Source organism: Schistocerca serialis, chromosome 5 (genome assembly GCF_023864345.2).
Source record: "Schistocerca serialis cubense isolate TAMUIC-IGC-003099 chromosome 5, iqSchSeri2.2, whole genome shotgun sequence".
NCBI classification, from domain to species: Eukaryota; Metazoa; Arthropoda; class Insecta; order Orthoptera; family Acrididae; genus Schistocerca; species Schistocerca serialis.
Window position 1 is genome coordinate 804,187,055 of NC_064642.1, and position 27,974 is coordinate 804,215,028.

Consider the following 27,974-nt stretch of genomic DNA (forward strand, 5'->3'; position numbering starts at 1 on the left):
GTAATTTTAGCTGTAGAAAGTTGAATGTAGTTCAAACAATATGTGGGAAGGTTGTAAACTGTACAGCAAGTACACAGTGATTCTCAAGTCATGTAAACTTTAACTAAAATATCTTACATAATGGACAACCTCTGATTTGTGACTACAAGAGAGAAGCTATTCACTGATGATGTGCAGTGCTTCTCTCTGGACTTTGCAAATAAGCTACAAATGAAATAAAGTAATTCATCCTGCTGTTAACTATCTGACTAGATGGACGTGTATTGAATACTGTATGACACTGACGGGGAAGTGATATTCTACGTCTTATGTTAATTCATTTTAGGAATTTTTAATGTGTCAAATGTTAGATTAAGAGTGAATCTGTACTTGAGTGTCATTACTTGGTGGGATTAACAGTTCTAAACTTAATTTTTGATGTGTTATGGTTTAGAATTGGAGCAATGTTTAATATGCAGTATGAAAAGCAATTATGTTCCACCCATAACTGAACATTCAGAAGGAGAAGAGGCAACAGCATATACACAAGCGGACATGGATCTGCTTGCAGATATTTTGAATTAGTTAAAACTTGCAACAGATCAACAGAAGGAATTTTCTACAGAAGTAGAGTGTGTAACTACAACTGTAGCAATTGCCTGTTCAAAAAACCCAATTGTCTACAATAGTAGAATTTATATCTACAATTGCAGCAAATTTCTCAGCTGAACAAAATGAAATGTTTACAAAAGAAGAGAGTATGTCTACAAAGGTTTCTGAAATTCCAATTAAGCAGTCCAAGATCTCCAATGAGATACTTCAATTCTGACAAGCTCAGGAAAATTTTAATGAGGAGTCACAGGAAGTGACAAACAAAGTTAAAGATTTAAGAGCTCAGGAAGATGTTGAAACCCATGTTGACCAGATAACCGAGAATTAACATCATGTCTCCTGGTTAAGTAGAATTCATTGTAACTAAGTCTGAAGAACATCTAACCCGTTTTAATAGTAAATTAGAGGACTGGGCTCAAGTTAAGCAAAAACAAGTGCTGGGCTGATTCACCATGGATGAACTGCCCGCTTACGAGCTGTTCAACTGTCTCTGATGCAGAATTGTCTGCGATCTTGCGGGCACTGGAGCAGATGAGACATACTTCCTCTCCTAAATTTCTTGTCTGTTCCGATTCAATCAGTGCCCTTCACTCATTGCAACGTTTGTATCCAGCAGACAAAATGGTCCAGACCATCCAGGATGCCCTCCTCTGATAACAGCGGCTGGGGAAGGTTGTAGCTTTCTGCTGGGTTCCGGGGCATGTTGGCATTGCTGGGAATGAAAGGGCAGATCTCGCAGCCAAGGAGGCGTGTCTCGATCCACAACTATCTCAGTGTGCTATCCCCTTGCACGCACTCACCTCGCTGTTGAGCTCACGGGTCATGCGTCGGTGGGAGGGTGAGTGGCTGGAAGTGACTGACAATAAGCTCCCTATACTCAAGCCCACAATGCGTGTGTGGTTTACTTCCTTTCAGCCCCATCAATGGGATGAGGTTCTCCTCATTCGGCTTCGAATAGGCCACAGCCCTATAACACATGGCTTCCTGCTGCGGCGAGAGGACCCTCCAATTTGTGGTGCTTGCGGCGTCCAGGTCACTGTGCGAGACGTTTTATTGGATTGCGTTTTATTTTCTGACCAGCGGGCTGCGGCTGACTTGCCAGTGGACCTGCCATCTCTTTTAGGCAACACTCGGACTAATGTGGCTAAAGTTTTAAAGTTCTGTGCCATGTCAAATGTTTTTAAAAAGATTTTAGGGAGAGGATTTTAATTTGCTCACTGTGTGACAAGCTCGCCCATATTTTATGTAAGTGGCCAGCCAATCAAAATTTCCTGTGACATTCTTGTCGCTATGTTTCCCTTTTCCTTAGGTTTTACATTCTTATGTAACATTTTCCTTCTTTTCCTGCTTTCTTTGAATGTGTGCTTTAGTTTTATTAGGCCTGTCCACATTCGTTCCTTTTAATGTGTGTCAGGGCACTGATGACCTCGATTTTGAGCACCCATAAGCCCCAACATACACACATTCAACTTTGTTGCAGGCTACTTGTGCCAGCATTCCTGGGGAACACAAGTTCCACCTCAAGGATTGTATGCTATGAGCCCCTCTTGGGGTGTCCTTTACATCACTGTCCAATCCACCACTGACATTTCATCTCGATAAGTGACAACAGGGACACGCAAATTTCTGGGGTCAAGCCTAAGCACAGCTTCATGCGGCAAGAATGCTGTGGCTCTGACATGAGTCCACAGCCATGCCAAGTTGTAGGAACAGGGGAACTGCCTGCAGGTGGTGCCAGTGCCTGCACAGGCAGATTCCTCACTGAGCACTGTCATGCTACCCTGCACTTTCATGCAATATGGGCTCAACACAGCACTGGGAAGAAGACAAAGTGATTGTAAAACTTTGAAAATAAATGTCTGCTAATTGAATGCTGTTTCATTAGTGCACCAACACAGCACTTGGAATCCCCCCCCTACTGTACATTCGCTCAACTTCGACTATCCGACACTCACATGGGAGGCCACATCTGGCGGGCTCCTGCACAACTGTGCAGTTGTTGCTGGTGAGAATCCAGACGACACGGGCTCCAAAGCAATCACTGAAATCAAGCACATTGTGCTGCACTGTATGCTGAGCAGTTGGGTAACCCAGTTAAGCATCAAGTGCAACTAAGCTGTGTTTGACTCCAATGACTGCTTTACAGCCTGGGCCATCTATATTCTTCCTAGTAACACTAGCTTTTCAGAACTGCATGGGTGTTGACCTCTCCCTGAAACCTGCAGCACATCATCATGTCACTGGCACATTCTCGCACAACCTCACAGACAAGATTCCAGCGTCTTCTCACAATCTTAGCCTGTTACCCATCTCCCTTTCATCCCCATACCCCTTTTGCATCTCCGTCAATCATCCCAGCTAAGATCGCTTCTCACTTCAGTCAGGCCTCAGCATCCAGATACAACGTGGCCACAGCTGTGTGTGTGTGTGTGTGTGTGTGTGTGTGTGTGTGTGTGAGAGAGAGAGAGAGAGAGAGAGAGAGAGAGAGAGAGAGAGAGAGAGAGATAGAGAGAGAGGTGTGTGGGCGTATGGCTGTTTATGTGTTTCTGTAGTCCTCTGCTCAGTGTTTCCGCTACGTGGTGAGCAGCATTTTACCCTAATTCATATTTCTTTTGATTCACTATTTTCAAACTTATAGAATTTTAGTAATAATTTCTTGGTGGATTCTCACCTGAGCCTTGTGTGCGAGTTGTGACTGTTAATGTAGGTGTGCTCTGACCCAATTGATTGAAGGCCTGCATGTAAAAGTGGTACTTGGTGCCACACTGCAGATTGTTGAGAGTGTAACTTGAGTAGTTAGACAGAATCCTCACTTTCTCCCATTCACCGAATTCTCGCTTGAAATACAAGAAATAACCTGAAACATCAAAACTGTTTAGTTAAAATGATCTGCATTACACTCTTCAAGGTGAGTAGTTAACAATTTTATTTCAGAATTACTTCTAATTGTGGAAGATTAAACTGTAATAATTTACTGGCTTTTAGACTTTCAAGTATTTTCCACAGAAAGAAATCTATTTTTGTTAATCATGTGACTCTTTGAGACATGGTCTTTCATATGTTGCTCCATGTTGTATTAAGCAGAGTCATATTAGTTCAATAAGTTAAATTAACAGCAAATCATTACACCATTAAACACAAGAAATGGAAAGGAAAGAGATAGAAGACACAAACAGAAAACATATAAAGTCTTTTTTTCAGACGCTTGTGGAGCAAAATAAAATTTTATGGTACTACGAGTTTATCTGGTAACTAGTTTTAGTGTTATCTATTTGAAAGACTAAGTATAAAAGTGAAAGAATTCAGTGATCTTGGAAGCAAAATAATAAGTGACAGATGAAGCAAGGAGGACATAAGAAGTGGACTATCACAGGCAAAGATGGGATTTCTGATGGAATCTGTGTAATCAAAAGTCAGTTTTAGTTTAATTTTGTGTTATGCACTTTAAAAACTGGTTCTTACTGTGATTTAGCATCAATTTATTGACTACAAGTCATGACCTTATGCACTGAATCCCATTATCTGATACGATTCCAATGTTACACTTACCATCCTTCACTCTCAAGCTAGTGTCACAAGCAAACAGAAATTTTCTAGAATCATATTAGAAGGCATATTCATTGTAAAATTATAAATGTGAAAGTAACTCTCTCTCTTATACGTTCACGACTGACTGCTGAACCAGTTTTCATGAAATTTTTCATGCTGAAGAAGGTTACTTTAGAAAGTGAGTTATATAACACACTTATTGATTTGAAGAATATAACACAAAATATGGAACAATAATTACCCTTTGAAGAAGCTATTTACTCTTTGACGTTGATACGTTCTACATAATAGTATTCGACATGCTGAATACAAAGCTTGTACAATCCGCTATATGTTTAATCCATACTAATATCAGTAACAATGCTGTTGATTATAGCTGCTGAACGTCACACAACTCTTATAGCTTCTGAGATGCATACGATTCATATTAACAGCTCACAGTCATGTGGTTAGCACTGCAACTCTGGATTACGGGGTCTCGGGTTTGATTCCCAATGGGATCAGATTTTATTCCAGTTGTCACTGTGTGTGTGTGTGTGTGTGTGTGTGTGTGTGTGTGTGTGTTTGTGTGTGTGTGTGTTGCCCTCATCATCATTTTATCATTATCAACACACAAGTCTGCACTGTTCTGTCAAGTAAAAAAGACTTGTACCAAGTGGCTGAACATCCTGACTGGGGTCTCCTGACCAATAAAGCCATACCCGTGTTTCATTTAATTTTAGTGATATAGAAGTGCTGCCTTGGATAACAGCTAAAATACAATGCTTACACAATTCTCAATGTGTTTAATTCATACTCCGATACTAATACCAATATTATTAAATGTGAATGTAACTGTTATGTTTTCATGTCTCTACCACTGAACTGATTCCTATAAAATTTGCTATGGAGATAGCTTGAGCCCCAAGGAAGATCATAGGCTACTTTAGATAGACTAAGTTGAATGTTACTGACATTTTTAAATATGGTGTACATTAGTGGGGAGCAGACAATCTTGCTCGATTGTTGGCGAACTATGTTGTTAGCACACTCAAATTCAGAAAAAACAGAGTACCTTGAACAACTAGAGCTAGGGCTTTCATATCCACAGAACACACACCCCAGTATGTTCAGCAGAAATGAATAGCATTTGAACCACATTGGCCTGCAGTTCAAGGTCAATATTGATATTGGGGGGAGCAACACCACCTACCAGAAAAGTGAGCCTGGGGCTTTAGTTTGTACTATAAACAGAAAGTGAGTGTGATTTGAGCAGACACTTAGGATGCCTCGCGAGCTTGAAAGAGGAAGCATTAATGGCGAATGGAGAATGTGATGAATCCATTTGAGAAATTGCTGCTCGTGTGGGACGTTTCAGCAGTGCAACAGGTGTGTGCAGAATGGTTTATCGAAGTCCATGGAACATGAGAAAATGGGTCAAGTTGCAGCACCCAGACAACCCCACAAGAAGATCAACACCTCCTACAAATGGGATTGGGGACAGACCCATGTGCTCCTCAGTTCAGGCACAATGTAACACATCATACACTATCAGTGGTGACAGTGGGACGCTGTTTATTACGGCGTGAGTTACGTATGCGTTGTCCACTTCTCTGTCTGCCTTTGACAAATGTGCAGAAACATGCTAGATGGCAATGGTGTATGGAACAACATCACTGGGGACAGGAATGGCATCAGATAGTGTTGTTGGATGAATACAGGTTCTGTTAGTTTGAAAATGATGGCTGTATTTTTGTTCACCACAAATAGGGGGAATGGCATCACAGTACATGGACTTTTATGCATATCATATGAGAAAATGATTTTAATATGATATCACCATCCAAACAATGGGCTATTCATTTTAATGTTGATATATATGTTAAGGTGTACAATGAACGTCTGCAATTTCATATAGTTAAATTGAGCTAAGTTGAGAGTAGAGAAATATATTCATCTTAAAGGTACTTTTGAAAGTGATCCAAATGTAAATCTTATTAATATGGCAAGATGGCAACTCTACGCTCTTCATTTGTGAACAGTCCATGACACATGAAAGATTATACTCAAGATGCATTCACCTACATGCACATGTATGTTTGTCCCAATTTATTCATGACCTTCACATGTAACCCGGTCTGACAGGAAGTAGTCAATGAACTCTTACCAGAAGACACTGCTTTTGATAGACATGATATGATTGTAAGAGTTTTTAGGTTGAAAGTAAAGATGCTAACTTCATTTATAGCTAAGCAAAAAAGATATAGAGAAATGTTATATTTTATGTAATCCACTGGATGGCAAAAGTGCATGTTTTACTATGGTTACAAGACCAATTGAGACCCAATCAAACTGATAATATCATCAGTGCATAAATGCCTGGTTTAGCCACTGATAAGACACATTAATTCTGAGTGTGTTATAAAACATATCTGTAAATACATTAACAAAGACAGTGGTCAAGATATTTTCAACTTCAGAAACAAAGATGTCACAAATCGCGTAAGTGAAGTACACGTATAGCAGTCTGATCGTTACGTCAACAGGAACAAAGCTGTGTGGCTGCTTTTAGGCTTTCCACTGCACAGAAAGACAGTCCACCATAACACACCTCTGTGTTCTCTTAGGAAAGGGAAAAAGGGTGTATTTTAATCAAAATAATTTTTATGGTCGACTATCAAGCATGTCGAAAACAACACCCACTGAATTTTTTTTTTTCTTTTCGTGCAAGAAATGATTTCACAATAACTCTCCTATACATTGGTAAAACAAGATATTATACCCAGATTACATCAAGAGAAGAATGGAAACTTTGAGTTGAAGGAACCCCTGTTTACAACTGCCAGGGTATCAAACCTGGAGATGCTTTAGGTAAAGTCTGTAAGGTGCATGAAAGCAACATGGAATAGTTTTGCTTGAGAATAGTGCTACACCATGTACGAGGGTAACATGTTTCAAAGACCTTAAAAAACACAATGGTCAGGAATTATTAACATTCACACAGGTGTGTGAGACAAAAAGGTCACTAGAAAATGAATGTTATTGGGATCTACCCCTAGAGGAGGCTGTACATGCAGATGAACAGGCAAAGTGACACAGCTTTTTGTAATATTAATAGGAACCCATGGGCTTCCAAAACCACAACAAAAGTGGGGAAAAGAAAGAAAAGAAAGAAAGAAAGAAAGAGGAAAAGACACAACAGAAGATTTAGTGCAGAGACTTAACTCCTTACAATGATTTTATCTACAATTAAGCTCACATGAAGGTGGAAGACCACAAATAATGATAACTGGAAAAGATTTACCGGACTTTGGATCAGGTAGACCAACTACAACTGAGGATGTTAGTTGTAATTTATTACGACAAATGATATATGACACTATTTCACTGTAAAAATGGCTCAGCAAATATGTTTCCACAACTGAGGCCAGAACAGACATTAGTTTTCAAGAACATTATGCAACAAACTGACTAATGAAGCACATTCATTCGTTTTAGATGCTCAGGAAGCAACTGGTAAGACTTTTCTTTCAAATTTGCTCTTAGTCCAAATCTTGCATAGCTGCTGAGCTATTCAGTAATGGCTGAAGGTGCATTCAGTACTTATGCTGCTGCTGAAATTAGATCACAAAGAAACAACTACTTGTAACACCAATAAAAATAGTTATTATGGACAGATGTTGCAGCAGCTTATGCTGTTGGTCTGGGAAGAACGTACAATGTCCCACAAAAAAACCACTGAAACACTAAATCATACCATGCAAGATATTAGAAGCAACCAACCTATCTTAGGAGGGGTGGTCAATTTATTGGCTGGTGACTTTAGACAGAGTCTACCTGTAATAACTGAAGGCACACTATCAGATGAAGTAAATCCATGTTTAAAGGCATCAACCTTATGTCAGCACATTACAAAATTTAGTTTAACACCAAATATGCATGTACAACTGTACAATGACACAGACAATGTGTGGATGCTCTTTCGAAAATTGGTAAAGGTGGTATTGTTGCAAATATCAATGGCATGATTACATTAAATCGTGACTTCTATAATACTGTTCACAGTACAGAACAGTTGGTGAACAAAATTTATCCTGAACTGCAAGCAAATGATGTGTTGTGACTTGCCGATTTTTCAAAGAGCCCACGCACAGTTACGCTCGTCCTCTACACGCGGCGCTGTCTGCCAGCCGTGCAGCAGCAACACCACCTAAGCGGCCAGGCAGCGAGCGGCCGCTAGACTCGGACTCAGTTATGATTTGACTGTCAAAGTGACACACGTCTCACTCTGTTTACTTGATCTGTGACTTTCATGTATTCTGTCGTCCTTGAAATATATTTGAACAACTTGAAGTTATCACAATTGGTGATGAGGTAGTGAATTTTTCTTTTTCATCATTGTCCCACGTGTTTCCAAGGCTACTTCATAGCAACTATTGCAAGGTCTCATAGAACAGCAAACACTTCCCCACAAATGCGATTCGTGATTTCGTCACGGCACCAAATGCGGGGCATCTCTCGTTGTCGTCTCTACTCCCTTTTCCTCCTTACGACGAGACGACGGAAGACTGGTCTGACTGGTCTGACGAAAAACGTCTTCGACAACACTTCTAGGCATTTCATGTCGCGGATGACCAAACAAGTAAATCTCTGTTCTTTTTATGGATTTCACCTCAAATGTAACGGTTGTTGTCGCAATTGGCTCCTTTGAAAGATCCTGCGTCCTTCTCCTTTGCTGATATGTGCTCACTTCTGTCTGTTTATTTTCAAAAGCATACGCATGTGGAAGCCTCTCGTGTTGCCTTTTATCATTGTCAAAAACAACGGAATCAATCCCATCACGCTTGGGCTGCTGAACTTCACGGCCTCAGTAGAAAGTGGCAATTTGTTACTGAAGTTCACAAAGAATCCTACACCGATTTCATGGTGTGGGATGCTATTATCCAGTCGGTGCCCGACAAAGAAGTTAGGCAACGTGACCTCCAGTTGGCAAATCTTACTCTAGATGAAGTCCTATCCATCATTCAGTCTTTTGAAATTTCTCGCGCCGCTGGAGCACAAATAGAGGCATGGGGTGACGTCGGGGAAATACAACTTCTGTGCGATGTTGACGAAGCGTTTGGCATGTCCCCGCCGTCCGACGTGGCCGCAGTACACTCCCAAGTGCTGCCTTGGCCTAACTGTAAACAAACCTCTAAGAAACTGCAGCAAAACATACGGCAATTTCATTCATGTCTGTGGTGTTTTACGAAACATTCACAGAGAGGATTGTCCACAACGTTGGGCCGTGTGTCACAAATGCAAAAAGAAGGGGTCATGTGTCATCCGTTCGCAAATCCGGCTGCATACATGATGTTCATGAACTTGGCGCTGATTCTGATTCTGTGTTGTCTGTCAATTGTACTTCTTCCCTTTCAGGGAAGTTATTCCCCAGTGTCCAAATACTTGGTCGAGATCTTCGCATGCAGGTGGATACTGGGTCTGTTGCCACTATCATCAGTTCTCAGACGTATCTTCAGTTGGGTTCTCCAATCCTGTCACTTGTCACTAGGCAATTATGGACTTACAATAAACAGAAGATTTCTCTCTTGGGACAATTCGATGCTGAGGTATCTTACAAATCTGTCGTTCACACTGTTCCCATATTTGTGGTCGACCATAGTAACGCGGACAATCTTTTTGGTTTCGATGCCTTCCACGTTTTTGGGTTCTCCATAGATGACTCTGTCAATATCATCTCTGATGCTATTCCTTATGCTCAATTGGATTCCTTGTCGATGACATTTTCATCCCTTTTTTCTCATGGTTAGGCCGTGCAAACGACTTTGAAGCTCATATCTTGCTCAAACCCACTGCTCGGCCTAAGTTTTTTCGGGCTCGGCCCATTCCTATGGCCCTTCATGATCAGGTCAAAAAGGGGCTGGATCATCTCACTGCTTCAGGGTTCTTGCTTCCTGTCACTTCCAGTGAGTGGTCCTCTCCTGTCATTGTCGTTGCTAAGCCAAATGGTGCTATTCGTCTCTGTGGCAATTTCAAGTCCACTGTAAATGCTCAATGCCTTATCTTCACTTACCCTATGCCTCAACCTGAAGAATTGTTCACTAAACTTGCTGGAGGCCAGTATTTTTCTAAACTTGATATGTCAGAAGCTTATCAGCAATTTTCTCTTGATGCTGCTTCCTGGCAGTTTCTGGTCCTTAAGAAGCCTTTCGGCCTCTATCAGTACCAATGATTGCCATTCGGGGTTGCCAGGGCCCATGCTCTCTTTCAGCAAATTCTTGGAACAATTATTGCTCACTGTCCCTGTATATATAAATTACATGGACGACATTGTTGTCACTGGCTCCACCACTGAAGAACATCTTCAGAATCTCCGCACGCTTTTTGATATCTTACAGGCTGCCGGTCTTGAGTGTAATCTTCAGAAATCAAAATTTGTTCAGGCATCTATCACTTACTTGGGGTTTCAACTTCCTTGGGATGGTATTCGTCCACTTCAGCAAGCTGTTGCTGTGATCGATGCTCTTCCTCGCCCTACATCTGTTAAGGAACTGCAGGCCTACTTGGGGAAAATAGCTTACTATCACAAGTATGCAAGGGTGAGCAAAATGTAACAGTTGAGAAGAATGGGGGAAATAAATACAGTAAAAGAAGAATGGGTAGCTTTGAGGGATGAAGTAGTGAAGGCAGCAGAGAATCAAATCGGTAAAAAGACGAGGGCTAGTAGAAACCCTAGGGTAACAGAAGAAATATTGAATTTAATTGATGAAAGGAGAAAATATAAAAATGCAGTAAATGAAACAGGCAAAAAGGAATACAAACGTCTCAAAAGTGATATCTACAGGAAGTGCAAAATGGCTAAGCAGGGATGACTAGAGGACAAATGTACGGATGTAGAGGCTTATCTCACTAGCGGTAAGATAGATACTGCCTACAGGAAAATTAAGGAGATCTTTGGAGAAAGGAGAACCACTTGCATGACAAGAGCTTTGATGGAAACCCAGTTATAAGCAAATAAGGGAAAGCAGAATGGTGGAAGGAGTATATAGAGGGTCTATACAAGGGCGATGTACTTGACAACAATATTATGGAAATGGAAGAGGATGTAGTTGAAGATGAAATGGGAGATATGATATTGCGTGAAAGACCTGAGTTGAAACAAGGCCCCCAGAGTAGACAACATTCCATTAGAACTACTGATAGCCTTGGGAGAGCCAGGCCTAACAAAACTCTACCATCTGGTGAGCAACATGTATGAGATAGGCAAAATTCCCTCAGACTTCATGAAGAATATAGTAATTCCAATCCCAAAGAAAGCAGGTGTTGACAGATGTGAAAATTACCAAAGTATCAGTTTAATAAGTCACAGCTGCAAAATATTGATGCGAATTCTTTACAGCCAAATGGAAAAACTGGTAGAAGCTGACCTCGGTGATGATCAGTTTGGATTCCGTAGAAAGTTGGCATACGTGAGTCAATACTGACCCTACGACTTATCTTAGAAGAAAGATTAAGGAAAGGCAAACCTACTTTTCTAGCACTTGTAGACTTAGAGAAAGCTTTTGACAACGTTAACTGGAATGCTCTCTTTCAAATTCTGAAGGTGGCAGGGGGAAAATACAGAGAGCGAAAGGCTATTTACAATTTGTACAGAAAACAGATGGAAGCTATAAGAGTCGAGGGGTATGAAATGGAAGCATTGGTTGGGAAGGGAGTGAGCCCGGGTTGTAGCCTATCCCTGATGTTATTCAATCTGTATATTGAGCAAGCAATAACGGAAACAAAAGAGAAGTTAGGAGTAGGTATTAAAATCCATGGAGAAAAAATAAAAACTTTGAGGTTCACTGATGACATTGTAATTCTGTCAGAGACACTAAAGGACTTGGAAGAGCAGTTGAATGGAATGGACAGTGTCTTGAAAGGAGGGTATAAGATGAACATCAACAAAAGCAAAACAAGGATAATGGAATGTAGTCGAATTAAGTCGGGTGAAGCTGAGGGAATTAGATTAGGAAATGAGACTCTTAAAGTAGTGAAGGAGTTTTGCTATTTGGGGAGCAAAATAAATGATGATGGTCGAAATAGAGAGGATATAAAATGTAGACTGGCAATGGCAAGGAAAGCGTTTCTCTAGAAGAGAAATTTGTTAACATCGAGTATAGATTTAAATGTGAGGAAGTTGTTTCTGAAAGTATTTGTATGGAGTGTAGCCATGTATGGATGTGATACGTGGATGATAAATAGCCTAGACAAGAAGAAAATAGAAGCTTTCGAAATGTGGTGCTACAGAAGAATGCTGAAGATTAGATGGGTAGATTACATAACTAATGGGGAGGTATTGAATAGAATTGGGGAGAAAAGGAGCTTGTGGCACAACTTGACTAGAAGAAGGGAGTGGTTGGTAGGACATGTTCTGAGACATCAAGGGATCACCAGTTTAGTATTGGAGGCAGTGTGGAGGGTAAAAATCGTAGCGGGAGACCAAGAGATGAATACACTAAGGAGATTCAGAAGGATGTAGGCTGCAGTAGGTACTGGGAAATGATGAAGCTTGCACAGGATAGAGTAGCATAAAGAGCTGTATCAAACCAGTCTCAGGATTGAAGACCACAACAACAACAACAACATCACTGGTTTTTACCATCAGCTACTTCTGTGACTCAATCATTGTATTGCCTGTTGCATAAAAATGTGCCTTTTCACTGGTCTGTGTCATGCGATGTGGCTTTCCAGAAATTGGAGACTATGCTGAAACAGGCCCCTTGCTTGGCTACTTATTGACCTGGCCAACATCTTTTTCTTGCCACGGACGCCTCTCAATATGGGGTTGGTGCAGTTCTTGTGCACTGTTCTCACGGATGCCCAACAAAAGTATTCTCAAATTGAAAAAGAAGCTTTGGTCATTATCTATGCTCATCATAAGTTTGGTGTTTTCCTCTATGGATCCAAATTTCATCTTGTTACAGATCACAGACCACATGTGTCCTTGTTTTATCCATCAATGTCACTTCCTGACAAGGCTGCACACCACCTCCAGCGTTGGGCTCTTTTCTTGTCTCGTTTGAATTATGAGATTCATTTCTGGCTGACAGCTCAACATGTGAATGCTGATGCACTGTCTCACATTCCCATGGGTCCTGATCTGGCATTCGATAGGGACAAACTCTTGTGTTTCCAGCTGGATGTTGCTGAGCAGCGGGTTGTGGACGGGTTCCCCATCACCAGGGACCGGCTGGCGGCACTATGAGTTCTGATCCTACTCTCTCCCGGGTTTTACGCTGTACTCAGAAGGGTTGGCCAGATTGTCCATTCGCTAAGACTTCTGACCCGTTGCGGAACTATTACGCTTTGCATTACTGCCTCACGGCTAGGGATGGTGTTATCCTCCTTTCCACCGAAAATGCTTCACCATGTGTTGTGGTACCTGCATCTTTGCGTGCTTCGGTCTTACGCCACCTTCACCAAGGGCACTGGGGTGTCATTTGCACAAAATCTCTGGTGCGCCGTCATGTGTACTGGCCCGGCATCGACTCTGAAATCGCACATATGGTCCCTGCCTGCGGCCCTTGTGCATCGCAGGCCACCGCCCTGAAGTCATCTTTGTCACCGTGGCCTTCACCTGAGAATCCCTGGGAGTGTATTCGTGTTGACTATGGGGAATCTTTTTTAGGTACTTATTGGCTTCTCGTTATTGACACCTACTCTAACTTTCCTTTCATTGTCCGTTGCACGTCGCCTACCACCGCAGCAACCACCAATGCTCTAGCTCGCATTTTCTCATTGGAAGGCCTTCCCTCTACTCTTGTTACTGATAATGGTCCACAATTTGTCTCTTCCAATTTTGCGGATTTTTGTGCCCGTCATGGTGTCATGCATGTCATGGCCCCTCTGTTCCACCCACAGTCAAACGGTGAGGCTGAACGACTGGTCCGCACATTTAAGGCTCAGATGAGGAAACTCTTGACTTCTTCTGCGGCTGATGATGTGCTTCTCAAATTTCTGGCTTCTTACTGTTTCACCCCCATGGGCGACCACAGCCTAGCTGAGCTCTTGCATGGCTGACAGCTCCACACGCTACTTCATCTTCTGCGGCCTTCCATCTCACGGTCGCGGGTGTCTTTGCTTGGCCGGTTCACTGCCAGCGACCTTGTATGGGTACAGGGATATGGCAGGCTGCCCAAATGGAGCCCTGGCCGCACCTTACGGCAATGTGGCTGACGCCCGTATGAAATCCAGATGGACATGGGTGTTGTAGTGTGTCATTCGGACCAGCTTTGGCCTCGTGTGCCGGCAATGCCTGTTCAGGATGCTGCTACACCACCTTCCGCTCTACCTGACACTCAGGATTTGGAATCTCTCATTACTCACAATGCAGTCCTCTCACCATCATATCGGTGCCAGCACAAGAACTGACGCCACCAGGAGACATGCCCATGCAGGAACCAGATGGCCATCATCTGTTGGAGCAACTCTACTCGTCTCCTTCTCCTACGGACGCAGACACAACACCATGTCTCCTGTTATAACAACTGTACTTGCCGAAATGGGCAGATTGGTGCATGGGGCCCCAGCAGATTCGACCCCCATGTCTCCTGTCATCTTGACCCGTTATCATCGGGGACACTTCCATCCGTACGGGAAGCCTTCTCCTCAAGACTTTACGGCCAGTCATACAACACCTATGGATGTTAGCAATCTACAGGCCACCTCCATCAAGACCTGTGCAAAAACTTCAAAGGGAGAAAAGTGTTATGACTCATCGTTCTTTCAATGTGCTGCCGCGCAGTTACGCGCGTTCTCTACATGCGGTGCTGTCTGCCAGCCATGCAGTGGCAGCGCCACCTAAGCGGCCAGCCAGCGAGCGGCCGCTAGACTCGGACTCAGCTATGATTTGACTGTTAAAGTGTACACACGTCTTACTCTGTTTACTTGATCTGTGACTTTCATGTACTGTGTCGTCCTTGAAATATATTTGAACAGCTTGAAGTTATAACATGGGCGAAATAAAAAATGGTTGTGTGAAAGGGCAATTTTGGTGCCAGATAATGACTTTTTAGGGCAGGTAAATTAAATAATTATGTCACGAGTGGATGGAGATATTGGAGTAGCTCCTGTTAGTAACATTTTAAACACTGAACAAGTCATTTCTTATAGTGTTTCTCATCTCTTTGGAATTGTTAGGAATGTCTTCTTATAAACTGAGGTTAAGAGTTGATGTTCCAGTCCTCTTAATAAGAAACATTGGTGCAACTAGCTTGTGTAATAGTATGTGCTTCCAAATTACACATTTGGGCCAAAGAATGTTATTATTACTATAGTTATTCAGCTAAAGGAGAAAGTGTTCTGATTCCATTAAATCCAATTATATCAACAGATTTGCCTTTTCAATTTAAGACATTGAATTCACTCAAAACTTGTTTTTGGAATGAACATAAAGCTCACGTGCAAACATTCAAAACTACTGGTATGCACTTAGAAAAAATGTGTTTTTCCCACAAACAACTCTCTGTGTGGTGTGCTCACATGCATCAAACCCATAAAATCTGTTTATGTCCTTCCAAAAGAAAGCAAGGGCAAAAACATAGTTTATACAATTGTGTTAAGACCTTACGGTATATAACTGATCAGAACGAAAAAGAATATTAGTTTTTATTTTTAAATTAAGATTTGACATACAACAAAAAATAAATAAATAAAAACGCATTTATTATGCACTTATGTATGAGTCATTCTAATTACTGTGGAGAATGACCTTCTGCTGTCTGTCAAAGTATGAAAGGAACCAATCGTAACCTACTCCTTTTATTCCATAACTGTCCAACTTCTGCAGTAATAATTTGTAATCACATGCTTTAGTTAAATCAAAGAAGAATCCTTGTGTTCACATCTTTTTGTTCAATCTGTCCAGTGCCTCACAGAGAAATGACAATATTGCATTTTCAGTATTTAAGCCATATCTAAAATCAAACTTTACATTTGAAGCAAATTATATAAACTAAACAATCAATTACCTTTTCAATAACTTCAGGAACTACTGATTGCGCAGAAATACTTCTAAATTGTTTACATGATCTCTCTCTCCTTTACTATAAAGTGGTTTTGCTACTAAGTATTTTAATTGTTCAGGAAACAGACCCCTCCTAAACAAAAACAAAAAATGTGGCTAATTACTGGGAAAACATATGCAGCACATTGCATTAGTATTTTACACTGAAATTCATACTCTGGAAGCCACTATATGATGTATGGCAGAGGGAACCTTGTACCACTACTAGTCAGTCACCTTGTACCCTCCTACAGTCACTCAGTGATGACACCTTCCTGTACACCACAGCGTCATCAGCCACAGCTGCAGATTGCCACTCACCCTGCCCATCAGATCATTCATGTGTATACAGAATAAGAGTGGTTCTATCACACTTCGCTGAGGTACCCCTGATGATAACCTTCTCTCCGACGGACATTTGCCAGTGAGAACTACGTATGTCTTCAAGCATCTCAGATATCTGGGAACGTATTTCATATGCTCATACATTTGTTAGCAGTCTGTAGTGGGGCAGTGTGTCACAGAAATTTAGTAATATGGAATCTGTCCATTCTCTTCATCCATAGCTTGCAGGATATCATGTGAGAAAAGAGCAAACTGAGTTTCTTTCTAAACCTGTGCTGGGTTGTGAAAAGAAGCTGTTTCCCATCTCAAGGAAATTTATTAAATTTGAATGGAGTATATGTTCAAGAAATATGTAGCAAACCGATGTTAAGTACATTGGTCTGTAATATTGTGGTTCAGTTTGTTAACCCTTCTTATATAAAGGTGTCACTTGTGCTTTTTTCCATTTGCTTGGGACTTTGCATTGGGTGGGATATTAACAATAAATGCAAACTAAGTAAGAGACCATTGCTGCACAGTACTCTTTGTGAAACCAAACTGGGATTCCATCCAGACCTGGTGACTTCTTTCAGGGTGTATACGTGGACAAGGAAAAAAAATTCCTGGATTTTTCCCAGATTTCCCAGTTAAAAATACATTTTCTCCCAGGTGAAACTACACTTTTTCCGTGTTAAGAGTCAGTATACTCTTCTTCGGCACTATAAAACTCATCAAGCCTTTGAATATTTATGATTTTATACACCAACATAGAATTTCCCGGTACTTTAGAAAACGAAACTCAGGGGGGAAAAACACGTTTTGAAAGACCTTTTATGTGCAGCAACATGTACGAAGGTATAAATTTGAATTCCACCAAACACCACATCTCACTTTCCGAAGCACTGAAATCATGATTGCGATGCACTTTTGTAAGCCAGTCATAGCTCATGTCATGTAATCTCACCAGCTGATGACAGCATAAGTTCATTCTTAAGTAGCGTGAACACACAAATAAGGAAATTTAATGGTTTGGATTAATATACGTAGCATTCACATATAATCTTGGTCTCGAAGATTAATAAGCTGGAAGAGAAGTTAAGCTCCCACATATAATGTTGATCTTTTTTGCGTGTGCTACACTTTAAGATACATCACACAAATGTGCCAGTAAAATTTTTAATAATGACGTAAATGTCTGATCTTCTGTGCTCGAAATTCTTCTAAATGGTCATCTTCAAAGAGTTGATTTTTAAATGAGAGTCAAACGCTTTGTGATTTAAGAAATTTATCGTTCCATTCTTGCACATAGTTCATCTTGTGTAAAAGGAAATCTGATTTGAATGTAACGCTTTTCAAACCGCCATTCACAATAATTTCCTGCGACCTGTCAGAAATAGGTTCGTTTCCGCAGTTGCAAGAGAGCGCCAGATAACAGGTGTCACCGCACTTGCGCAGCTATGATTCGCATGTGTAAAACATTAAAAGATCTTTCATTATGTCATAAAAGAAACACGACAAAAGAGAATACCTCAAGAGCATCGGAATTTCATGAACCATACTAAAATGCATAATTCGTCTTAAAATGTTCATTCGTACATAAATTTTCTTGGAGTACCAGTAGGGTATCATCTCATGTATGGTTCCTTATTATGGCATAATGCCATAACACGCACTTTAAATGCAGCAAACTGTTGAAACTAGCCAATAGTGTGAAATTAAACACTTCGTTTCAAATACATTGAGTACATCAGCAGAAAAGATTAATAAAAGCCTAATCTCTTTAGCAAACCAATAAAAATAACTTCATTGTTCTGTAAGGTGATTAATACTTGACTGTCAGAAAGGTGGAAATAAAATCTCAAACTAATAACATATTTTAGCCCTCCGTAATTATGCGAATGTATTTTAATTCATTTGATAGCTACCAGCCACAATAATCCATTTTGTTATCATTTAACGTGAGAGCAATAAACAAAGAGGAAACAACAAAACCACTGAACGTAAACAGAGGTCATGTGGAGACGAACAACCTCCCCACCACAACTCAGACTGCTCTGTGCATCAGCCCCAGATTTACTATATTTCTGAACTGGGGCAATATTACGTAGTGGTGCCCAGCCACACTTCTGCAACCAGAAGCGGGAAAAGGTACTACCCATACTACGCGACTCAACTACGCATGTGCAAGAAGACAACCCCCCTCCCCCCCACCCACCCCAACTGCTCAAACAAATCTAATTTAAACAGTTGTCACGTCACACTCATCGGAGGCAATGCATAGTCTTCCTAAAGCCTTTGACACTTTGCTGTTGGCAGATGCTTGCATGAGCACTGTTTTGTTGTTGTATAAGGCACATTTCCTTATGCTCCTCCCGTGTGAACGATTTCTTAAATGCAAACTTCAAAGTTTGAGCTTTCCTTTCACTGCCTTCCATATCACATGAGACTGATCAATAAGTGACTGAAGAGAAACCCTCTGCCCACTTATTAATGTGACATAGTAGCTGACTTGTTTTTGGTTTTCTGCAAGACCTTTTGTTACAGTAACGATGGAGCTTATTGTATGTTACACACATTGACACTTTTACAGACACATGAATTTCTATGCATTTTTGCCTCTTACTATCTGCACATTCTTTTTTTAACTCTGCTTCTTCAGCATTTTCCATATTTAGTTATTAAACCATTTTGGGTCTTTTCTGGTCTTAATCCAATTACTTGGCACATACTTCTCCAGAGTCCATTAGGCAGTCCACTTAAACTTTGGCAATAGTTCTTCTTTGTTCATAATACTGGAACAAAATGATGTCTATTCATTGTCTAAGTGGGATGCTAACAGCTGCTTATTTATTCTTTCTAGCAAAAATACTCTTCTAATCTTCTTGGTGGATTTATTAACTTTAGTAACCATTGTTGCTATGACGACATCACGATCACTAATTCATATCTCTATACTGACACAGATGATAAGGCCTGTTTGTAACAACAAGGTCCACTTCCATTGACCATGGGCTGTCAAACCTGCTGCTCAAGACAACATTTGGTTTCAAAATATGTGTTGAAAAGTACCTTGCAAGACTGCCCATCCATACCACCTACAATGAATCTGTAGATGTCCCAAGATATACTTTGTAGATTTAGATTAAAGTCCCTTCCAAATATCAGTTGGTCTGGTATTTCCATGCTACTAAGTGTAAATATTCCTTAAATGATTCTAAAACTGGCATGGTGGGATCGAATGGCTGGTAAAATCTTCCAAGAAATTTAATTTCAGTTCACCTAACCCTGTTACACATGTCCAGATAAATTCACAGTCACACTCAATTATGACCTGGTAGATATCCCATCATATCCATGCGAGTCCTCACCTCCAGCAATTTCATTATTGACTCAACATCCCCTTTGTCAATATCACTGAGGTGGATTTCAGGCAGCTGTCCTGGAAAGCCATTTTCCAAGAGAGTTAAATGATTCCTTGTAGAATCTAAGATTTTATTTGATTTACCCACTCTTCATATTCATATTCATGCAACTGTTGCTCTTTTCTCGGAAGGCCTCTTTAATTTTCCTGCAGGTGGTATTTATTTTTCCCCTAGTAAAATAGGCTTCTAATTGCTTATATCTGCTCTCAAGCCATTCCTGCTTGGCCATATTGCACTTTGTGTCAGTCTCATTTCTTAGACATTTCTAAACCTTTTCGCCTGCTTCATTTTTATATTTTCTCCTTTCATCAGTTAAATTCAATATCGTCTGCATTGTACAAGGATTTCTATTTGCTTTGTACTTTTACCAATTTGATCCTCTGCTGCCTTCACTATTTTATCCCTGAAAACATCCCACCCATTCTCTACTGTATTCCTTTTTCCAGTTCAGGTCAACATCTGCGTACTGCTTCCTCTAAAACCCTCAGCAACCTCTGGTTCTTTCAATTTATCTAGTTCCCATCTCATTAATTTGCTACCTTTTTGCAATTTCTTCAGTTTTTATCTACAGTTCATGACCAATAAATTGTGGTCAAGTGTCCACATCTGCCCCTGGACATGTCTTATAATTTAATATCTATTTGTGAAATCTCTGTCTTATATAATCAATCTGAAACCTTCCAGTGTATCCATGTCCTGTCCATGTACACAACCTTCTTTTGTGATTTTTAAACCAAGTGTTAGCAATGATTAAATTACACTCTGCGCAAACTGTAGCAGGCGGCTTCCTTTCTCATACCTTTCCCCCCAGTCCATATTCACCAAGAAGATTTCTTTCTATATCTACAATTTGCAAACCACCGTGAAGTGGATCGTAGAGAGTACATCCCATTGTATCAGTTAGTAGGGTTTCTTCCTGCTCCAATCACATATAGAGTGCAGGAAGAATGATTGTCTGAATGCCTCTTTATGTGCATTAATTATTCTAATCTTATCCTCATGATCTCTATGTGAGCAATATATATGGGGTTGTAGTATATCCCTACAGTAACCATTTAAAGCAAGTTCTTGAAACTCTGTTAATAAAGTTTCTTGGGATAGTTTACATGTGTCTTCAAGGGTCTGCCAGTTCATTTCCTTCAGTATCTCTGTGACTCACTCCCATAGATTAAACAAAATTGTCACCAATCATTCTGCCCTTCTCTGCACATGTTCAGTGTCCCCCATTGCTCCTATCTGGTATGGATCCCACACACTTGAGAAATATTCTAGAATTGGTCACACGAGTCTTCCTTGTCCTATTATCGAATCCTATCCAGTCCCCCCTTATAATTAAATTTTCTTCTCCCTTAACTATCTGAATAATTTCTTTTATCTCATCATACATTTCTTCAGTCTCGTCATTATATGCAGCACTAGGTGGCATATAAACTTGTACTACTATGGTAGGTGTGAGCTTCATACCTGTTTTGGCCATGATAATGTGTTAAGTATACTACTCGTACATTACATCATTTGACTTTGTATTTAGAGTTCTACACTCATCTGATCAGAAGTCCTGCTTGTCCTGCCACCGAACTTCACTAATTCCCACTAGATATATCTTCAACATATCTGTTCCATTTTTAAATTTCCTAACCAACTTGGCCAATTAAGGGATCTAAAATTCCAAACTCCCATGCAATGCCACTTTTGTTTCTCCTGGTGATGGCATCCTCCTGAATAGTCTCCACCCGGATATCTGAATGGGGGACTATTTTACCTCCTACGATATTTTACCAAAGAGTGCCCCATCGTCATTTAACAATATAGTAGAGCTGCATGCCCTCAGAAAAAATTACAGCTCTAGTTTCCCCTTGCTTTCATCTGTTTGCAGTACCAGCACAGCAAAGCCATTTTTGTTGATGTTACAAGGCCAGATCAGTCAATCATCCAGACTGTTGCCCCTGTAACTACTGAAATGGCTACTGCCACTTTTCAAGATCCACATGTTTGTCTGGCCTCTGAACAGGTACCCCTCTATTGTGACTGCACCTATGGTGCAGCTATCTGCATCACTGAGGCATACAAGCCACCTCACCAATGACATGGTTTATGGTTCATGTAATATAGACAAATACTGATTAAAGGACAGCACCTGTTGTGGACATTGGGGGAATTGGCCATGGTCCGTAAACACTGGAAGTTGTATTGGCCATGATTGACAGGCTTCTAGAAGGCTGTCCTGGGCTGTAGTGTCACTGGAGCATCTACAATGAATGTTTTGAGAGCTGTGGAGCCTACAGCAATTTCTGGAATCACTGCGACTTCTATGCCTTCCAATTCACACATCCCACCTGGTTCACATTTACCTGACAGTGATTGGCAAACAGTGGAGTGGTTGCGAATCTCTGGGCAGGCACTGGCCACACAGCTGTGTCTAAAACAGGTCTAGGGTTTGTCCACTGCTGAAAGTACACCTGAGCCTACCCAGGATGCCTCTTCCATTGGAACAGTGGCTGATCTTCCTGAAAGGTCTGGACAAATCCAGAGGGTGAGACTGTTTGCCTGTGGAAGCTCCAATGTTAGGCAGCTGGTGGAGCTCCTCAGGGAAACAGAGTGGAAATTGGGAAAGAAATCTAGTGTGGAGGAGGGTCTGTCAGTAGCCACTGAGAGCACCCAGTTACAAATTGTGCCTAGTGTCAGTACGACAGATGCCTGCCCCCACAGTTCAGGGGCCATCCTCAGCTCCTATAACTGGCTAGCTAATTTTGTGAAAACAGCTAGCCTTGTTCATGGGTTGGAAGTAGAGACATGATTTGCTGCATCATTCCTGCAACTGATCATGGTCCTCTGGTTTGGAGTCGAGTAAAACACTTAAACTGGAGGCTAAGATGATTCTGTGGCTCTGGTGTTGGCACCTGACGCTTAACTTCCTGCTCCTAATTCCAACCATGCACTCCCATAGGATGCATAGCTGTTGTTATGGAGAACATGTCATGGGCAACAGCTGTAACGCAGACCAGTGTGTCTCCACAGCACATGCCAGCTCCTGCCAGCAGTGGTGCTTCAGGTGAGCCATGCTTCCACACACCAGTCAACACATGCCATTATATGCACTAGCTGATGTTAGAACTGAGAGCTCTTAAAGACACTTGCAGTCTTGTGTGTATCAGCATCAAGTGAGCACTAAGACGAACATGGGAAATGTTACTTGGTTCTCTCTCTAGCTCATGGACTGAATTGTCTGTGTTCAAGTGTTATATGTCTTGAACTGTCTATGGCTCATTATTTATATTTCTGTGTATGGTATAGTGTACTGGAACATACCAGGTTCACTGTGCCCTGCTCCTTAACTTCAGATGCTGGTTTAATTATTCGTCATGAAATCTTGATTGATGTATTTTACTGGCAATGACGAAAATAGGACAATGATTTACTGCTAATCAGCAGCTACCTACTGATTCAAGGTATTTGTAGTGCTACAATTTACAAGGTCTGACCAGCTAGAACGACTACTCACTTTGCAGACTCAGTTTGTGCAGCTGTTAACTTCTTAAAGACTGACTCGGTCCACCACGATGGACCCTCTGCTGCCTCCTTTCGTCCCATTTAATTCTGATTTGGAGGACAGGGACAAATGTATATCCAGGTTACACCAGCACTCCATGGCGTATGGAATTTGTGAGTCGCAATACCGCACCTGCCTCTTTATGTGGGCTGGTCCTGATACTTACAAATTAGCTTTGAAATTGTGCCCGCTTCAGATCCCTACTACATCTGGTTATGATGAATTGCTCCAGAACATTTCATGATTACTATGCACATTCATCACACATCAGCATGGTTCAAATGAGTCTGAGCACTATGGGACATAACTTCTGAGGTCATCAGTCCCCTAGAATTTAGAACTACTTAAACCTAACTAACCCAAGGACATCATACACAGCCATGCCCGAGGCAGGATTCAAACCTGTGACCATAGCGGTCACGCGGTTCCTGACTGTAGCACCTAGAACGGCTTGACCACCCCAGCCGGCCATCAGAATGGTGTGCTTTCAATTCTTCTGAGCTTCTGAGACCCCTGCGCAAATTTTTAGGCAGTGGTTCATGGAACTAGAAGGGTTATCACTGCAATGCAAATTTAAGTGTGTCCAGTCACAGTATCATGTTACATATGGATAAAATGAGTTGGTATTTGGTTGTTCAGCACTTTCCTGACCAGACGCTATGGAATCGGGTACTGGGCATCAGTAACACGTTTAATTAAACTTCATCATAGAGACTGCAAATTTCGGAATACTACAAGTGATTACTGGAACAAGCTCTACATCTACATCTATGTGGTTGCTCTGCAATTAACGCTTAAGTGCCTGGCAGAGGGTTCATTGAACCATTTTCATACTACTTCTCTACCATTCCACTCTCGAATGATGCGTGGGAAAAAGGAACAAATAAATCTTTGCGTTTGAGCTCTTATTTCTATTATTTTATTATGATGATCATTTCTCCCTATGTAGGTGGGTGTCAACAAAATATTTTTGCATTCGGAAGAGAAAGTTGGTGATTGAAATTTCGTAAATAGATCTCGCCGAAAAGAAAACCACCTTCATTGCAGTGACTGCCACCCCAACTCGCGTATCATATGAGTGACACTCTCACCCTATTGCACGATAACGTGAAATGAGCTGCCTTTCTTTGCACTTTTTCGATGTCCTCCGTCAATCCTACCTGGTAAGGATCCCATACCGTGCAGCAATTTTCCAGCAGAAGATGGACAATTGTAGTGTAAGCTGTCTCTTTAGTGGGTTTGTCACATCATCTAAGTGTTCTGCCGACAAAGCGCAGTCTTTGTTTCACCTTCCCCACAACATTATCTATGTGGTCTTTCCAATTTAAGTTGCTTCTAATTGTAATTCCTAGGTATTTAGTCGAATTGACAGCCCTTAGATTTGTGTGAATCATTGTATACCCAAGTCTGTGTGTTTGCAAGCTAAGAAGCATATATTGTTGTCTGAGGAAATTATAGATATTTATGTTTTCCTGGAGCAAGTGCTGGCAAATGACCCAATAAATTCGATTGCCAAGTGAACCAGGGTCACAATGGCAAGCTCAGCAATCACTCATGCAAAGCTCAGGTTACCTCATGCGATGCACAAAATGTGTAGCTTGTTCCAGCAGCCGTCGAATGACGGCATGTCACAAGGCTGTCAGTCCTGTCAATTCCATGCAGCCAAACCCATTACTGCAACAACAATCACAGAAAATCAGAAGAAATTGTTCATCATGCAAATTAACGACAAGGACATTGCCTTTCAGCTAAACATTGGAGCTGCAGCTAGCTCATAGACGCACAATTTTTGCAACCTAGGCAGGGTGATTTGGTTGAATATAACAATACAGTCATTCCCACAAAAGGATTCTGTACTGTTTCTTCTCCTTATAATTAGTTGCAGCAAGACCCACAAGTGACAGTGGTCAATCAATTTGCCTGTTTGTTACAGGTGTGGTGCACCTTGTGTCAACGGCCATTCCGAATGAAGACAGGTTTTCAAGCACACATCACGGTGAAAGGAAATGCTCAGTCTAAGTTCTGCAAAGCATGTAATGTGCCTTTCACTTTTCTGGACACTGTCAAAATTGTATTGATTATGAGCTTTAGGGTCATTGAAACAGTGACATAAAGTGAGTGGTCCCCCCTGCCCCCAGTGATTGGCTGCAAGAAAAATGATGACATTCGGTTGTGTGCAGACTCAAGTCACAATCAAGATGCAAGCTATTCTGGATATCTATCCGATACCAAAGTCCAAGGAATTAGCAGCCAGGCTGAGTAGGAGAAAATATTTTTTATCAATCGATCTGAAAGTTGAATACCTCCACTGGAGGTGGAAAATGAGATAAAGCAGAAGCTGGTGATTAACACATCATAGGTTTATACAGATATAATAGTTGCCTTCTGGAATTTCCCCTGCCCTAGCAAAATTTCAACAATATCTTGAATAAGTCAGCAAGAAGGCTCCCGATCTTGCAGAAACTTGGATGACAGTATTGTGTGTGGCAAGGACCAACAAAACCACATCACCAAACTTCAGAAACTGTTTCTGTTATTGCAGGACTTATGTTTTTGATCTAACTGCCTCAAGTGTCAGACTTTAACCATACACTGAATAATTGGGCCACATCATTGACATTTACAGCATGTGGGCACTCAACATGCATCTTTGAGCTATCACAGATCTACCAGTCCCAAAGAACTTACAATAACTTCAGGCTTTTTTGGGCAAAATCACTTATTATATGAGTTTATTCCTAATGCAGCGCAAATTGCTACACCTATTAACAAATTACAGAGACAAAGCAAAAGAACACAGCACACTAGACTGAAGGGAGTGCTTCTGCAACAATGTTGCTCAGTTCACTTTGATCCGACAAGTGCTAGCAACCTACACTTCCCAGTACAGCATTGGTGCCATCTAATCACACAAAGTTGACAGTCACAATAGGCTGATAACATTCATCCCTGAGATGTTGAACTGAGCCCAGATCAGATACAGTCAGGTGGATGAAAATGCCCAAGCCATCATGTGTGCAGTCCGTCATATTTCGAATATTTTAATGGCTGCAAGTTCACCCTCATTACAGACCATAAGCCATATTTCATTTTGTTTGGCCCTGACTGAATGATATCAGAAAGAATGGCACACAGATTGCAATGATTAGCCTTGATTTTAAATGAGTATAACTGTGACAACATGTATCACCCATCAACAAAGCATGCCAATGTAGATGCTCTCACATGGTTGTGAGTGGGATGTGATGATGAGTTTGACCACACTGAATACAAATGTCTTCAAATTGACGTCCATATCCATGGTCAGTTGGTTGATTTTCCACTGGATACTTCCCTGGCGGCTCAGGAGACATGTGCTGATGAGACACTTCTGCATGTCCATCACTATGTTTTCACAGAATGACCAGCCAGAAAAATCAATATTCCAGATGCCACTGCCGGAAGATACTTTGCTTTTCAGCATTCTTTATTGATTCAGAATTCTGCTGCACACCTCACAGGACAGGCCTTGCATACTCACCCCTGATTGGCTGCAACACCAAGTTTCAAAAGTCCTTCACTCATGCCATAGTGGGGTGGTACACACTAAGCTACAAGCTAGAAAACATGGGTCACAGATGTGCATGGACAGTCTGGCTAAAGCAATAACAATGAGCTGCAATGCTTATCAACAGACTCAGGCTATGCTGTAGCAGCAGTTGTTCCCATGGTCTGAGTCAGGTGCATCATGGCAGAGGATATATAATGATTATGCAAGACCCTTTCTACGTTCATGCTGGTTGGTACTTGTCAATGCATATACAGAATTCCCAATTGCTGTACCAATGCAGTTGACAACATCCTCTGCTACTGCCAGAATTGTAGCTCAAGTCTTGGCCGTTGAAGGACTGCCCACCACCGTCATATCAGACAATGGTCAACAATTTATGTTGAAGGAATTTTCATATTTTTACAATGGTCAACAATTTATGTTGAAGGAATTTTTAGATTTTTGCAACCACAACAGCATTTTTCATGTGTGTACCACACACTTCCATCCTCAGTCGAACAGCGAGGCAGAGCGATTCATTCACATGTTCAACCAGCGAAAGCTCAAGGTTAAGGAATGCCACACTAAAGAAGATGCTTTGTTGATTTTTCTAGGTTTCTACCATTACATTCCCATCAGACAGCATTCAGCAGCTGAATTACTGCACGGATGGAAACAATGGACATTGCTAATCTCTTGCACCATTTGTCTAGCAAAGAGCACCTGGTAACCAATATGAAGTTTACAGTTTCTCTCTCGAAAAGTGGGACCTTGGGGCTACAGTAGACATTTGATGTATGTCATATTAGGCCCTTCTAGCAGGATGCTGCGGCACCAGAGTCACATTCATAGGTCTTCCTTCTGCTCCAATACTGCTGCCAAATTGCCTTTGCCTATAGGATTATCTCAACAAGAACCACCTGCTGCAGCACTGTCAGACTTTGGGTCGGTAAACCTTAGGAGCTGGGACTACCACATAACCTA

General features: G+C 41.3%; 2 protein-coding genes across 2 annotated transcripts in view; one reads left to right on the forward strand and one right to left on the reverse strand.

Annotated features, from left to right (window-relative positions):
• Nucleotides 1-27,974, reverse strand: part of LOC126481681 (lachesin-like) — a 62,306-nt gene that overhangs the window by 347 nt on the left and 33,985 nt on the right. Inside the window, exon 4 of the mRNA XM_050105616.1 lies at nucleotides 3,263-3,448. The gene's annotated coding sequence lies outside the window, so the exon portion shown is untranslated. The remainder of the gene's footprint in view (nucleotides 1-3,262; nucleotides 3,449-27,974) is intronic.
• Nucleotides 27,068-27,720, forward strand: LOC126482237 (uncharacterized protein K02A2.6-like). Its single transcript, XM_050106215.1, has 2 exons — nucleotides 27,068-27,080; nucleotides 27,182-27,720. The coding sequence occupies exons 1-2, from the start codon at nucleotides 27,068-27,070 to the stop codon at nucleotides 27,718-27,720; spliced, it is 552 nt and encodes a 183-aa protein (XP_049962172.1).